Raw genomic sequence first — 15,477 nt, 5'->3', positions numbered from 1 at the left:
GGGCTTGGCTGGGGCCATGGCCAGGGTGTCAGTGCCAGGCACCTGGTTAAGAGAAATATCCTGAAGCAAACAATAATTACCTTCTTTGCTGATAAGAGGCTCTAGTATTTTTCCAATAGCATGATTGCATTAGGATATTTCTTTGGACCACAGCCTGAAGAGCACTGATTCATGGGTACTGGCTTTAACTTCATCCAAACTATTGTATATGTAGTGGAACCCAATGTTCTGCTTATGGTCATGTATTAGTGTAAATAATATGCCTGGTTGCATCACCTGTTCCTTTCCCTGCCGAGGCCGCTCCTTCTGGTTGCAATTCTGTTTCTTTCCACCAGGTGGCCTCGCCTAGAAAAGTGCAGGAGAAAAGGCCCTCAGGCCTCTTTTGCTTTTTTTTTTTTAAAGCTTGAAACTGAAAAGAATGAAAATATATTTTGATGGAAACACGTGCAACTCTTATTAGGCAACTATCACTTTGTTTTCCTGGTGGCTTGGTGTCTGTTTTTTTCCTGAAGTGCTCACTAATGCCAACACATGGCAGGTGTTTTCCTGGGATCGGTTATATATAGCCTTGGTTTGTAGTTTTGTTGTCATTTGCTGTTTATAGGAAAGTACAACATTTTGTTTTTTTAAAAAACAGGGACATGAGCTCCTGGGTAATACTGAATATATTTTCTTTACACAGTAGGGCGTGGGGACCAAAGAGAAAAGAGCTGGTATCTTGTGGTCACTCCAGTTCCCACTGGCATACTCTGTTTTCCCCACCTCCTCTGTCATCCACCTAGCTGCTCCCTTGCACATGTCCACCCACTCACTGAGTTTCTGAGCACCCTGTCGTCCATACACATTCATGCACAGATTAGCACAGACCTGTGCATTTGTCACATGCATGTCACTGATCTTTGCGTGTGTCTATACAGGGACAGATACTCCCACATTTATGCACTCCAAAGAACATGTGAGTGGGTGGGTGCCAGGGTTTGGGGCAAGCCTGCCACCAGCTGGCTGGGTGAGGGGACAGTTGCATTTGGTGAGACAGTGCACATTCAAGTCACAAAGCGTGTGTGCGGGAAGGAAAGTTAGGCTCCTGATGGTGAGTGAGGGTGGGGGTTCCAGGGAGTGTGACATATGAGAGCATTGCAAAGCCATTGTGGTATGCTGGCTGACACCTCAAAAAAAAAAAAAAAAGAAAGAAAGAAAGAAAAAGGAGCTTTTAAAACCAGCATCGCCCTCTACTGAATGTTTTCCACCTCCTGCTGGGACATTCGTACTTCTTATTTCTCTTGCAATCAGCTCCCGTTTGGTTTTTACCAATCTTCAGAGTCCTCTATTGGAGATGCCAGTTGGCACAAGAAAGTGCTGAACTGTTTACAGTCCCAGCCTAAGGTTCAGGGAGGGGATGTGGTTTAACTGGGCCACAAAGCCCGGTACAGGACTCATTTGCATGGCCCCTGACGCCATGTGACGCAACCGGCTCCTCCTATATAAAGAAGCAGGAGCCGAAATATCTCCGAGTCTGGGTTGGACTGGCGGCCGTGGAGTCTGTGACACATATTAGGTGACACCCCTCGAGTCACTTCCCTTCAACTCCAGCTGGAGCGCCTGCCTGGCTTTGGGTCTGCTTCGCAGCCTTCGCCCTCCTCCTAGCCCCAGGGCCGACTCCGGCGCACAGCCCAGCCCAGTGCAGCGCGCCAGCAGCCGCCAGCCGCCCAGCCCGCCCTGCCCAGCCAGAGCTCCCCGGCAGCCCGAGCCATGAACACTGAAATGTATCAGACTCCCATGGAGGTGGCGGTCTATCAGCTGCACAATTTCTCCATCTCCTTCTTCTCTTCCCTGCTTGGAGGGGATGTGGTTTCCGTTAAGCTGGATAACAGGTAACCACTGGATCCGGCTCCCGTGCCGAGTGGAGCAGGGGCGCCGGCGGGGGCTGGGCTCCGAGCTGATCTCCGAGCGAGCCGCGCGCCGCTGGTCCCCGTTCCCCGCGGTGCAGCATCCTGGGAAGGGGCGGGGGTAGGGGACGCAGGAGCGGGGCGCAGAGCGGGGAGGGGGGGTCACCGCTGCGCTGGGAGCCGCCGTCGGAGCGTCCCTGCGGCCGCTGCGCCATGAGAACCAGCTGCTGCAGCCGCAGAGACAAGCGGGAGGCAGAGGGGCGGCGGGCAGGGCTGGGCAGGGGGCTGGCCGGGGCCGTGCGCCGCTGGGGAGAAGGCCGGAAGCTTCCCGACTGGAGAAGGAATTCCTAGCTAGGTTCAGAACCCGGTAGGTTTGCCCAGGACCCTCTGGGCGGGCGGCGGGAGACTGCCTGGGTCGCGCGCCCCCATTGTTTGCATATCGCTGGAGCAGGCCACGCTTTCCGGTGTGCCCCGGGCCCCGCGCGCCACTGGAGTCGGTCGCAACTCAGGGCGGTGGCGGGCGGTGGCGGGCGGCGGCGGCACGGAGCTAGCCGGGGTGGGGAGGTGCAGCTTCCTGCAGGCGCCAGGGAGGGACCTAAGGACAAACTGCCCGAACTCCAGGCCGGAGAGGTGAGAGAGAGGAGCCAGGGCAAACGGAGGACTTTGGCCACCGCTGCCAGATACTCAGAGTGGGGCCGAGTGAGTAATGGGCCGCTTTGCTTTTTGTCTTGGCAGTGCCTCTGGAGCCAGCGTGGTAGCCATAGACAACAAGATTGAGCAGGCCATGGTGAGTGGCATCACTGCGTCATTCCCATCCCCAGACTTAGCTGCTGCTTATGTAACTCTGGGCAGGACTGAGGGGGGTGGTTGCAACAGCCATTAGCCAAAAGCCTGGGGAAGCAGGCAGCTTGCTGCCCAGCCTTCCCTGGAGGCCCTGGGTAGAGTCCAGGCAAGTGGCACATTGTAGGACATTTCCAGTCTACCCTCGCTGGGCTTGCTCCTTTCCTCCCCTCTTGTCTCTCCCAGGGCTTTGCAGCAGCCTCTGGCTTCCCTCCTGGGCTGGTTGCAAGGCAGGGAGCTCAGACTGCACTTGACAAGGGGCAGAGCTCATTGGATGCAACCGCACTGCAGTGCGTCTGCAGAGCCTGGGCTGGGGTCAGGAAACAGGAAGCAAAGCACCCCACCCCCTTCTCCCTCTCCTTACCAGGTAGAGGTCACACTCTAACAAGCAGCCGAAATGACCACAGAGGGTTGGGGCTTCCAGTCTTTAGGAGCCACTTCATTGTGCCCCTGGGGCCTAGTGATACAGTTCCCTGCCCCAGTGCGGCTCTGAGATTCAGAGAGGATGCAGCAGCCCCTGAACCTTCCTCCCGGTGTCCTGTGTCCTATCCGGCCAGGCCGCAGGGCAGCTGTGACTCCTTTGCTGGCTCCTATGGAGGAGACATTCCCAAATAGCCCGTTTTATTCTCTTGGGAAGATTTGTAGAGCAGACAAACTGTATGGAGTACACTCCAGGGCCCCCACCCCCTGGGATCTGGGTCAGTGGTGGGGTCTTACGTGGTAAGAGGGACATAGCAAACCACCGGCCACCGGCAGAAGTCTCACCCTCGCGAAGGTCCCCGCACAGCCAGCTTTGAATGTCAATAGAAACTCGCAGAAGGAGCCCATGTAGTTCGAACTGGGCTCCCAGCCCTGGCATGGCCTAAACCAGGTAACAGTGCTGGGTGAGGGCTTCAGTGCTTGAGAAAAAGGCAGCCACAGAGTTGGGCTGGAGGGCGGTGGCATGAGGGGCGGCACGGGCCCACGGAGGGCAGGGTGATGGTGCTGTGGCGGGGCCGCGGCAGCTAAAGAATGGCTTTGCTAAGCTTTCCTCTGTGGCAGGATCTAGTGAAGAATCATCTGATGTACGCTGTGAGAGAAGAGGTGGAGATCCTGAAGGAGCAGATCCGAGAGCTGGTGGAGAAGAACTCCCAACTGGAGCGGGAGAACACCCTCTTGAAGACCCTGGCGAGTCCAGAGCAGCTGGAGAAGTTCCAATCCCGGCTGAGCCCCGATGAGCCAGCTCCTGAATCCCCAGAAGCACCCGAGGCCCCCGACGGCTCTGCGGTGTAAGTGGCTCTGTCCTCAGGGTGGGCAGAGCCACTAATACTTGTTCTACCTAGTTCTTTCCAGTTTGTTTTTGGCTCCCCAAGCGTCATCTCACGTGGAGAACTTTACACCTAACATAGCTGGTGCCAAGAGATGTCCCAAGGACATGGCCACCTGGGTCCACTCTAGTGACAGACCCCTGACAAAGACCAGGTCTCTGGAGGCTGAGTTGTGCGGGGTCTAAAAACCCCAAGCCAGCGAGCCTCTAATGTTACCGTGCCCTGGGAGCTCCCAGGGCCTGGGCAACTTAGCCGCAACTGGCAAAAGAGAGAGGTAGTTTGTGATGTGACACCAGGTTGCTCCAGAAAGTACAAGGGGTCTGTTTTTCTGTTTCTTTTTTCATTTCCATGGACATCTTCAGCAGCTTCACCTGACAATGACTGTTCCTATGAAGAAGCCACTTGTGTTTTAAGCAGAGGCAAACTCTCTCTTCTGCCCTGCCTCTCCAAGGGCAAGGGGGCACAGATAGGCGAGATTGAGCCAAGTCAGCCTTCTGTTGGTTAATATGGTATAATGCATGGCTTTGTGCACAGCCCAGTGTGGGATTACAGCTTTGGGATGACCGCTTACAAAGTTCTGTTTGGTTAGTATTGGCATAGTTTTTTCTATATAGCCATAAGTGCGTATATATACCCATAGGGCTAGATCTATATCTTAGTGTAGTGATGTATACATATACACATACACCTACATGTCGAAGGGCCTAACCAGCTTTGGGAGCATTGACCGGTCCCTTATCTCCTAAGGCTAATTCCTTGACTGTGTTCATTTACCAACTTGATCCAGTTTGTCCTCCAGGTTAAGTGAGACTCGAGAGGAAAGGTAGGGAGAGGGGGCCCAGTGTCAGGATGTGGCCACAGATGCCTTGCTGCTGTGACCCTTTTCCCCATCTGTCCACTGGACACGTGAAGTTCTCTTTCGAATGCCAAACCCACCATTCACTGGTGCTGACTACATAGAATGGGGTTGAGAGAAGATCAGCTCGGACTTCACCGTGTCATCTGAAAACCTCTCTTTTGTTTGTTTTCTAATTCTTGCGGGAAGCTTTGGTGTGAACGTAAAGCTGGTGTTCTGTTATGGATGAGGGATGGGCAAGAGAATGGCTTTGTTCCAGTGGTACCTGGGGGCGTGCCCGGGGAGCTTGTTTCAAGGGTATTCTGTGACAGTGAACACTTTCCACTTTCTGACACCTTATCCTGATGTATGTCTCCAGGATTTGGAATTTTGATGTTTCAAATGTAGCTTGAAATTTCAATAAACTTTGCTCTTTTTTTTCTAAAAATAAACTTGGTGTCTGACTGAGTATGAACAATCCGGACAGGAAAGGTCCATTACCCGGAGGGAAGGGGCTGTTTCTCTGACTCCCTGAACGTACTTTGAGCATCCCTGAGTTTGTGTCACCCACACAAACACCCCTGGTGGAGGGCGCACTCTTTACCCTCACTGGGGAAGGAGGCTGAGGCACGGCCAGTTCAGTGACTTGCCCAAAGTTACACAGCTATTATGGGAATTGAGACTCAACCCCACATCCTTCCCACCTCCACATGAGGCTGTGGCAGTGTGCTGTGACATGATTGCTACCAAACAGCTTCAGCTTAGCAGGGTGATTTGGGAGGAAGGATACCTCGAGGAAGGCCCAAGACAAAAGGGCAGGGTATGCATGTGGCGATCAAGAAGGAAGAAACAAGTATACCACGAGTGAGTGTCTTCCCATTCTCAGAAACACTGTCAGGATCACTGAATGCATTTCCCTTAATATCAATCCACACATGACCCTTGGCCTTGGCAAAGGAGCTAAGAGGGCCTTAGTGAAAAACAATGGGGAATTTATGAGGTGGCAAAACGATCTCCCTCTTCTCCATTCTCCCAGACCCCCGCCCAAGGAAAGAAGCCATCAATCCTGCTGCTCCACTGGCAGTGCTGAAAGTTCTGTTACACAACCCACCAGCCATGGCGGGCAGGGCCAAGTCCAAGGTTCCTGGACTCCAGTTTACATCTCCTGCCTCTCTTCGGGATTCGTTAATATCCATCACTTTCCAGCTCCATGCCTCCCACACCTGCAGTCCTGCCATATCCGACTAGCTATAAATAAGCATCCACTGTCTCTTCTACCACACCACATCCGGGTCCCACACTGGCCTCTGAGCCGTGTTCTAATCCTGCTATGCTCCAAGTGAGAGGGTCACCCCTGTTTAAGTGATCCCGTTTCATTTCTGCTTCCTGTGGCATATATACCTATCCTTTTGCCACTTGGAACTAGGACAAAATTCCTTGATATTCCTTAGCAACAAACCTGAAGGTGACCAAGATGTTCTGGTCCCTTGCACCAATCACTGCCCCCAGTGTAATCAAAAGGACATGCTTCTTCCTCTGTAGAGTTCACACACATCGCTCTGTTCCTTTCGAATTATCAAAATCCTTCCCTAGAGTATTGTAGACCCCGCTTGCTGGCCTCCCAAACTACAATTTCCCCACTTGCTCTTAACCTCTTTACTCATGATGCCAAGCTCATTGCTCATGCCTGCCTGTTTGGCCATGGCATGCAGATTTCACATTGCTGGTACAAATAAAAACTTTGTTTTCTTTTTAAGATTATTTATTTGAAAGAGTTACAGAGAGGAAGAGAGAGAGAGAGAGAATCTTTCAACCGCTGGTTCACTCCCCAAATAGTTGCAATGGCCAGGGTTGCACCAGACCAGAGCCAGGATCCAGAAGCTTCTTACAGGTCTCCCATATGCTTGCAGGGGCCCAAACACTTGGACCATCTTCCACTGCCCTCCCAGGTGCACTATCAGGGCTGGACTGGAAGCTGATCCCACATGGGAAGCCGGCACGGCAGGCAGTGACTTTACCCACTACAGCACAGCACCAGTCCCAAAATACAAATACAAACTTTGGACTAGCACATTCATAGTCCCCAGGCAACAATTCTCACCTACCCCTGCCATCCACATCTGGACCTGGCTCTCCCAATTCCCACTTGCACCCACCACCACCCCTTCAAATCAAGCTGAGAGACAGTTGCAGTATTCAGCTCATCTCCTAGTGATGCCCTACACCCTATTTCCAGACGGGCAAGAACCAACATAAAAAAAAATGGAAACCCAGAAAATATGCCAGCAATACCCCAAGCCTGCCCCTTGCTCTCTGCCTCTCTCGTAGGCAGGTCCTTCTGTACAAGAAAGGGGAAAAAACTTGTGCCGCAGTCACACAGTGGTAAAGAGAGAACAACTTCGTTTCCTAGGCAACTCCGACTAAACAGAGACAAACATTGCAACTTCTGAGGCCACAGCGGTTAGTAGACTAGATAAGAGGAACTTTACATGTTTGTTAGTCACATATAGGGCAGCTCCTTGTTGTTGTTCCTCAGAGAACCTACTGGGGTGGAGAAAGGCAAAAGAACACACTGCTCCTGGAAAGACGTTCTGGGCTCTGAGATTCTAGCCTTAGATGATCCTGCCAGGTGCAGAGCAAGGTAGAGAACACGAGATCACAGCAATAAGCATCTCCTGCGTGGGTAGAGCTGCCTCTCCCGTGTCCTCTCTGCCCTCTCATCGGCTCCTCATGGCAGCCCTCCCAGCGCAACCACAGAGATCACAAAGAGCGCAGCTCCGTGTCCCCGTCCTGAGTGCGGAACATTCTGTTTCCTGCCCTTAGGAAAAAAGAGGCCATTATGATTTACCTCCATTGGACAGATAAGAAAACAGAGCCACAGAGCCCAGCACTCCACTGCTCCCACGAATCCCATAGGGGACTGTTCCCAACCTTTGTGGACACAAGGACCCCTTTTATTTATTTATTTATTTATTTATTTATTGTTATTATTTGAGAGGAAGCGGGCTAGGAGGGGCTGCCATCCTCTGCTTCACTCCTCCAAATGCCTGCAGTATCTGGGGCTGAGTGAAGAACTAAAAGCTAGGAGCCAAGAACCAGGAAGGCAATCCCAGTCTCTGATGCGGGTGACAGGAACCCAGTCACTTGAGCGGGCTTCCCGGGGTCTGCATTAGCAGGAAGCTGGAATCAGGAGCCACATACTGAACTCAGGTACACTCACATGGGATGTGGTGTGTTAACTGTTAGACCAAATGCGTACTCTGACAAGGGCCCCTTTTAAATGTCAAAAATATTCGCAGGGGCAGGCATTTGGCTCAGCAGTTAGGATGCCTCTTGGGAAGCCATGCATCCCACACCAGAGTCCTTGGGTTCAAGTCCCAGCTCTGCTCTCCATTCCAGCTTCCTACTAATGCACACCCTGGGAGAAAGCAGATGAGAGTTTAAGTACTTGGGTCCCTGCCACCCACACGGGAGACCCGGATTGAGCTCTGGGCTCCTGGTTTCACCTTGTTCCAGCCTGGATGCTGCAGATATTTGAGGGAGTGAACCAGAAGATGGAATGATCTCTCTCTCTCTCTCTCTCTCTCTCTCTCTCAAATAAAATCAATAAATAACAATTTAAAATAGGGGCCGGCGCTGTGGCACAGCTGGTTAACGCCCTGGCCTGAAGTGTTGGCATCTTACATGGGCACTTGTTCAAAGCCAGGCTGCTCCACTTTCTGATCCAGCTCTCTGCTGTGGCCTGGGAAAGCCGTAGAAGATGGTCCAAGGCCTTGGGCCCCTGCACCCATGTGGAAGACCTGGAAGAAGCTCCTGGCTCCTGGCTTCGGATTGGTGCAGCTCCAGCTATTGCGGCTAATTCGGGAGTGAACCAGCAGATGGAAGACCTCTCTCTCTCTCTCTGCCTCTCCTCTCTCTGTGTAACTCTGACTTTCAAATAAATAAATAAATCTTAAAAAAAATATTCTCAGACCTCCCTCAACCCAATAGGAGTTGAACTTTTAGTAGTGAGAGAGAGAAAAAAAAACTTGACAGTGACTGTGAATTCAGTAGAACTTTCTTTCAAAATGTTAATTGCATTTGTCAATAAACCACGGATAGGGGTTTGAAAACTAGAACAGCGATGCATACGTTAATTAACTAGATTTAGCCATTCCACAATGCATATATATTTCAAAACATCACGTTGTACACAGTAAATGCGTACAATTGTGTCAATTAGAAAGGAAAAAAAGAAAACCAGAACAGAAACGTGGGGGGTAGATAATCGACAGATAAGGACTACTTGGAGCGTAAGGTGCAAGGCTCTCAGGCTGAAGACAGCCGCACAGGAAGCATTCCAATGAGGGCTCCAAGGCGGAATCCGGGAGTGAGCAGCTAAGGAGGCAGGGCCGCTGGGGCCTGGGCTACAGGGGAAAAGACTCTAGAATGACCACGGGGAAGAGGGTTCCTGAGCGGCTGGCCCTGTTGGCATTATGAATTTGTCCTAACATCATCTTACTTATTCTGGAAAATCTAGCTTTTAAATCTCTCCTCCCCTCCTAGTTGGCTGGAAATTAATGAACATAATTAGAGCTTTATAGATAACCCCGTTCTTCAGGTTGTCTCATGTAGAGAAGCTCACTGGAACCCACATACACAATATTTAACCACTTCCACTAGATCAGGCAAAATTTAACCGAGAGCTCTGTCAGTTAGCTATTGCAAGCCCAAACAGTTGCCAAGGAGGGACTGGCTGGAAGAGGCAGTGATCACGAGAATTAATAACAATAGCTAACACTTACATGCCACTAACTTTATGCCAAACACTGTTCTAAGTCCTTTTATAGCTATTGCCTCTTTTAATCCCCTCTACGAATGTGTGAGGGCTGTCCTCCTCAGATCCTCATTTTACAGCTGGGTAAATGAAAACACCAAGGCACAGAGAGGTTAAGCAACTTGCCCAAATTCATACAGCTACTGGGTGCATTGAGAAACAAGATGGAGAATTGGAACAGGTTACCTAATTCCTCCTGTGTAACCGGGAGTTTTCTGGGGGTGGGGGTAGGGGAGAAGGCAGAAAGGAGACCATGTCAGACTTGCAGAAGGGCTAAGCTAAGGGGGTCAGAAAAAAGCCCACCGGCCCTCGGAGGGGTGGGAGCGAAGCGAGAAGGACAAAAGAGGTAGGACAGGAGGCTGACTTGGCTGGCTTACAGCCAAGCAACTTTAGCTGGGATCTGATAAGTCTCAGGGAGCCGTGGTAGGCTTCTGAGCCGGAAAGTGATGTGATGCAAAAGATATTTGTGGAAGACGGGTCCTGGCAGCTGGAGAGGCTGCAACGGGGCAAGACTAGTGGTGCACCAGCTGTTGCTTTCATCCAGGTGTGAGGTAATGAGGGCCAGCCGGGAGAGGAGCAGGCGGTGTGGAAAGGAGAGCAAGGGACAAAGCCAAAAGACACTGCAGGCCATTCACAGCAAGTGAAACTGAACATGTAGATGTCCCAGATTAAAGAGGGAGGCAGGACTCGGAATTCAATGGCTGGAAATCCTTGGTGTTGTTGAGAGTCTGGGAAAGCCGGAGGGAGGCAGAGTGGGCCAAGGAGGAGATAACAACGTGGCCACGAGTCAAGGATGACGTGAAAATGTCTTGTTTTGTGTTGTTTTTGGTTTTGCTTTTTTTTTTTTTTGCTGTTTTCATTATGATACAGGAGGACTTTGCATAGTTCATGGAAAAGAGAATGAAATAAGTTTATTTTTGCAAAGAAAATTTTTGAAATCCATACATATTTTTTCTCACAGTGTGCATTTCCATGAGCTTTTTTTTTTTTAAATGAAGACTATTAGATTGGGACATTGAAAGGATTTTTATTAAAGATGAAAAGGCTGGTAGAGAAGGAAAGGTTGCAGATTAGGAGAATTCATATATTTTTAAAGATATTATTTATTTATTTTGACAGGTAGAGTTACAGACAGAGAGAGGGACAGACATAAAGAAAGGTCTTCCATCTGCCGCTTCACTCCCCACATGGCCGAAGCACCCAGAGCCGGGCCGATCCGAAGCCAGGAGCCAGGAGCTTCTTCCAGGTCTCCCACGCAGGTGCAGGAGCCCAAGCACTTGAACCATCCTCCATTGCTTTTCCAGGGGCATTAGCTGGGAGCTGGACCAAAAGTGGAGCAGCTGGGACTCGAATTGGCACCCAAATGGGAAGCCGGTGCCATAGGTGGAGGCTTAGTCCACTGTGCCACACCATGGGCCCTGCCATGAGCTATTTATTTATTTATTTATTTATTTATTTATTTATTTTTGACAGGCAGAGTGGACAGTGAGAGAGAGACAGAGAGAAAGGTTTTCCTTTTTGCCGTTGGTTCACCCTCCAATGGCCACTGCGGCCGGCACGTCTCGCTGATCCGAAGCCAGGAGCCAGGTGCTTCTCCCGGTCTCCCATGCGGGTGCAGGGCCCAAGCACTTGGGCCATCCTCCACTGCCTTCCCGGGCCATAGCAGAGAGCTGGCCTGGAAGAGGGGCAACCGGGATAGAATCCAATGCCCTGACCGGGACTAGAACCTGGTGTGCCGGCGCCGCAAGGCGGAGGATCAGCCTGTTAAGCCACGGCGCCAGCCTGCCATGAGCTTTTTAAAGACCCCCCCCCTCCAAGAGACACCACATGAACTTTGCCATTTTCCCCAGCTCCAAGTATCCAGTTGAGCGGTATTAGGTATATTCACGTTGCTGTGTGACCATGACCACCAGCCATCTCCAGAACTTTGTCATCATCCTACCCTGGAACCACGAGCTCCCCCCTCCCTGCCCCAGCCTCTGGTGCCCTGAAGGGTGTGAGTCGCAAGGACTGGGAGACTGGATGCACCCACTGAAAGACACGGGGCTGTGGGAAGAGGCTGATGCTTTGCAGAGGGAAGAGGGATTCCAACGCTGCTCGCTGGCTGAGCTAAGCATACGAGTATTTACGCAGGGAAATAGCTCGTAACTTGCTGAGGGAAGAAAAGTGTGAAGACAAGGATTTGAGCCTGAGATAGGAACACATCTGGGTGCCACAGGAGCTGAAACCACAGAAGTGGACAGACACCGGGGAGAAGTGGCTGCAAGGCAGGCTAAGCAGAAGGCCAAGAGTAGAGCCTTGGAGCCCAGCCACACAGAGGCTATGTGAGGCAGTGATCATAGGAGGAGGAAAGGCAAGCTATGGAGAGAGGGATGGGGAAGCTTGGAGGGAACACTGAGCTTTGCTGATCTGCTGTGTGTTGTTACCCTTTGGTCTATTTGCAGGTTTGTTTGGGCTTGTTTTACATTTCTTCTCCAGAATCCAAGTCCCACCATCTTATAAAATGAAGCTGGTTCCCCAAAATCACTTCAACTGATTGATGTGAAAGTCAGAGTGACAGTGAGAGCAAAAGGTCTTCCGTCCACTGGTTCACTCCCCAGATGGCAGCAACGGCCTAGGCTGGGCCATGCCCGAGCCAGGAGCCTGGAACTCCAACCAGGTCCCGAGGACTTGGACCAGCTTCTGCTGCTTTCTCAAGCACATTAGCAGGAAGCTGGTTGGGAGTGGAGCAGCCAGGACTAGAACTACCACTCTGACTTGGGACACTGGTGTCGCAAGGAGTGGCTTAACCAGCAGCACAAACAAGGCTTTGGAGAAGACTGAGGCAGCCGAAGTGTTCCAGGAAGAGACAGTCAGAGTGCTGGCTGTGTGGCTAGTTTTTCTCCAGCAAACTCTGTGAACTTGGGCGAGTCACTCACATTGCTAGACCTCAAGCTTCCAGTGGGTACAACAAAGGGGTTCCTTGGGAGCGTTTCTAAGCCAGGTGCTTAGTAAAACCCAGGACCAAGAAGAGCCGTCTGGCTGTGAGACTTGCACAAGTGACATCTGTGTTCTAGGTCCCTGTGTCCCTTCCAGTCCCAGGATTCTATTCATTCACAAATCCAGTTATCAAGCGGCCCTGTTAAAGGACACCAAGACATGGCCGCTTACAAAGATGAATGTGAAACTCAGTGCCCAGAAGCCTCCGTGGGCCTTTGTAGAGCAAGGGATCAACTCCAGCCTTACTGCTTAGCCATTTTCATTTCAGGAGCCTTGGGTAGTTGCCTGTAGCAAGACAACGCATTTACAAGCGCTGGCTCACCAAACTCGAATGGGAGAAAGGTGGGCCATTGCCACGAAGGGTGTCTTGGGTAGGCAGAGGAGCCAGGACTGCTTCTGAAAGACTTGAGATTGACGGAGATACACAGAGAAGGAAAGAAAGGAAAGAGATGGAAAGAGATGGCTGGGAGGGGGTGGCCCCCAAAGGCAAGGACTAAGCGAGTATGAGCAGAACTGCTGGCCCCAGCTCCCTGGCCCTTACTCAGCTGCATCCCTCTGTTGTTCCACGGAACCTGCTGCCATTGCCTAGGAAGCCAGGGCACATTTGTCATCAAAGCCTGCGTCTGTAGGCCCTGAACTCTCCCAAACACCTCTCCTTTGCTGCCCATTGCAATCCAGAATCCTGGAATTTTAAATGCAAAACTCACCTAATTTGTAAGAGGCACCTGGAGGCCTGAACAAAGTCCCAGTGAGTTGCATCACACCTGGGACAAGACATCCAGAGTAATGTGCTTCGGGGCTGCCTAGGGCTCAAAAGATTATCAGTTCCAAGCTCCTCGTTGAAGGTACTGAGCTGCTCACACAGTCAGCATCAGAGCCAGGGAAAGCCTTCTGGGGTTATCCCCTCTAAGGGTGACCTTGCCCTAGGCGTCAGTGTCCTCACCTATGAAACAAAGGGTTGCACCAGAGCAATAGCTCTTAACCTCGGCTGCACTTTGAAAGTATCTCCCATCTCCAGATATGTTGATTATACTGGTCTGGGAGTGCAGCCTCAGCCTTGGTGGCCTCGTGGGTGGTGCGTGAGGAATGTTCCAGTATTGACGTCCGCATCCATTTGCTCACTCGGTCAACAAACACCCGCACCTCCTGTGTGTCAGCCATGGGCGATGCAGCAGTGCCCGGGGTCAGATGGGGCCTCTGTGCTCCTCGAGCTAATTTCATGTTTCCCTGTGGAGGGAACACGTGAGACAGGACCAGGAGTTTGGAAGGTGGGACAGGATCCACTCCACATCGCTCTGTCCTCTCTCACCACCTTCTGGGTCTCTCAGCCTGCAGAGTGCGCATGTGGCAGCCCGACAGGGACATTGGTGGGGTACCCTCAGCTCCTGCATGTAAGGCAGGGGATGGGCTGGCTAAGCCCGTCTATCTCGCTGAGGAGGGGGTGCACACTGATAGGCTTACTGGGCTGCCAATCTACTCCCCTTTCTCCTAACAGTGCTATGATTAGCACAGGTGATTAAACCCTAGTCTTCTCTCTGGTTCGTGCATATAACCCTCTTGGCTGACTCTGATTTCAGGCAGAACAGGTGCTGTTTGTTAGACTCCTCAAACTCCAGAACATTCTATCAGGGCTCTCAGCCGATCTATAAACAGTCCTTTGACCCCCTTCTCAGTCACCTTTTTTCTCCTGCCCTAACTCTTGCCAGTGGCCTCTGCCCTCTATCTGGTCTCTCCCTGGTCAGTTCCATCTATTCCCAAGGTTGTAAGCAACTGTGCCATGCTAACAACTCCCACGTTTATGTCTCCAGTCTTAAGTGCTCCTCTGAGCTCCAGACTCGCATAGTCCGCTGCCTCCTTGACAACTCCATTCATACACTTCGCACGTGTGTCAACATCTATGGGACCAAAATCAAAGCCTTGACTCCCACCTCGCTCCACATGTGCCACCTGAATGCATGGCACCGCCATCTGCACAGCTGCTCAAAGCAGAAACCCGGATTGTGCCCTTCCCCTCCGTTTCCTCCTTTGCCCCCCCATGTCTGGTCCACTCTGCCTCCAAAACACACCTCCAACCCTTCCCTATCTCTCTGGCCCCGCTGCTGCTACCCGGCCTTAAGCCACCCGCCTCTCTTCCCTGAGGTCAAAAGCCTCACACATTGATCTTCCCCGCTTCCACGCTGGACCCTATCCAATTCCACATGGCAGCCACAGTGACCTCCTTAATGCCAGAATCAGATCATGGCGTTCCCTCTTTCAGCTTATCAATGGCTTATCATCGTACTTAGAACAAAGTCCAAACTCCCTCCCAGGGCCTGCCAGCGCCTGCGTGATCTGGCCTCTGCTGACCTCCCCAGCCTTTTCGCCCGTCACTCCCTGCTCTAACCTGGCCCCAGCCGCACTGAGCCGCTTTCATTCCTCAAATAGTCCCCGGAGCGTTTGTGCGTGTGGTGCCTTCCACCCAGAACGCCCCCTGCAGCACCCCCACCTCCTTCCCGGCCTGCCTGCTCATTCCTAGCATACTCCGGAGGCTCTTTCTGCCCAGCGCTCTTTAAAAGAAGTGTCCCCCCCCCCCCCATTCTCGGGACTTTCATTGCCTCCATCCCAGATCACAGGTCTCGGTGTTTGCTTGCTTCTGCCTCACTGCCCTGGAAGCCCCCACCCCACCCCACCCCACCCCGCCCACCAAGGGCAGGACCCGTACCTGTAGGCTCACCTCAACATCCTCAGAATGGACCCCAGTACCTCACACCTGCAACCATCTGTTTCTGGGACTTGCAGACGTAGCAGGTGACAGTGGGTCAGGGAAGATGTTGT

At 51.9% G+C, this 15,477-nt stretch overlaps 1 protein-coding gene across 2 annotated transcripts in view; it reads left to right on the top strand.

The window, feature by feature from the left end:
- TSC22D3 (TSC22 domain family member 3) overlaps positions 1-5,320 on the top strand; it is a 69,494-nt gene extending 64,174 nt beyond the window's left edge. Inside the window, exons 1-3 of one of the 2 annotated variants that reach the window (XM_062183928.1) lie at positions 1,516-1,871; positions 2,622-2,673; positions 3,768-5,320. In XM_062183928.1, the coding sequence (XP_062039912.1) occupies positions 1,750-1,871; positions 2,622-2,673; positions 3,768-3,998 (405 nt within the window). In that variant the 5' untranslated portion in view covers positions 1,516-1,749 and the 3' untranslated portion in view covers positions 3,999-5,320. Of the gene's footprint in view, positions 1-1,515; positions 1,872-2,621; positions 2,674-3,767 lie in introns of those variants that run through there. The other variant, XM_062183927.1, reaches the window with a different exon arrangement.
- Positions 5,321-15,477: the final 10,157 nt, after the last annotated feature.

This window comes from Lepus europaeus, chromosome X, assembly GCF_033115175.1.
Source record: "Lepus europaeus isolate LE1 chromosome X, mLepTim1.pri, whole genome shotgun sequence".
Lineage (NCBI taxonomy): Eukaryota > Metazoa > Chordata > Mammalia > Lagomorpha > Leporidae > Lepus > Lepus europaeus.
This window is presented reverse-complemented; position numbering and strand designations above follow the sequence as displayed.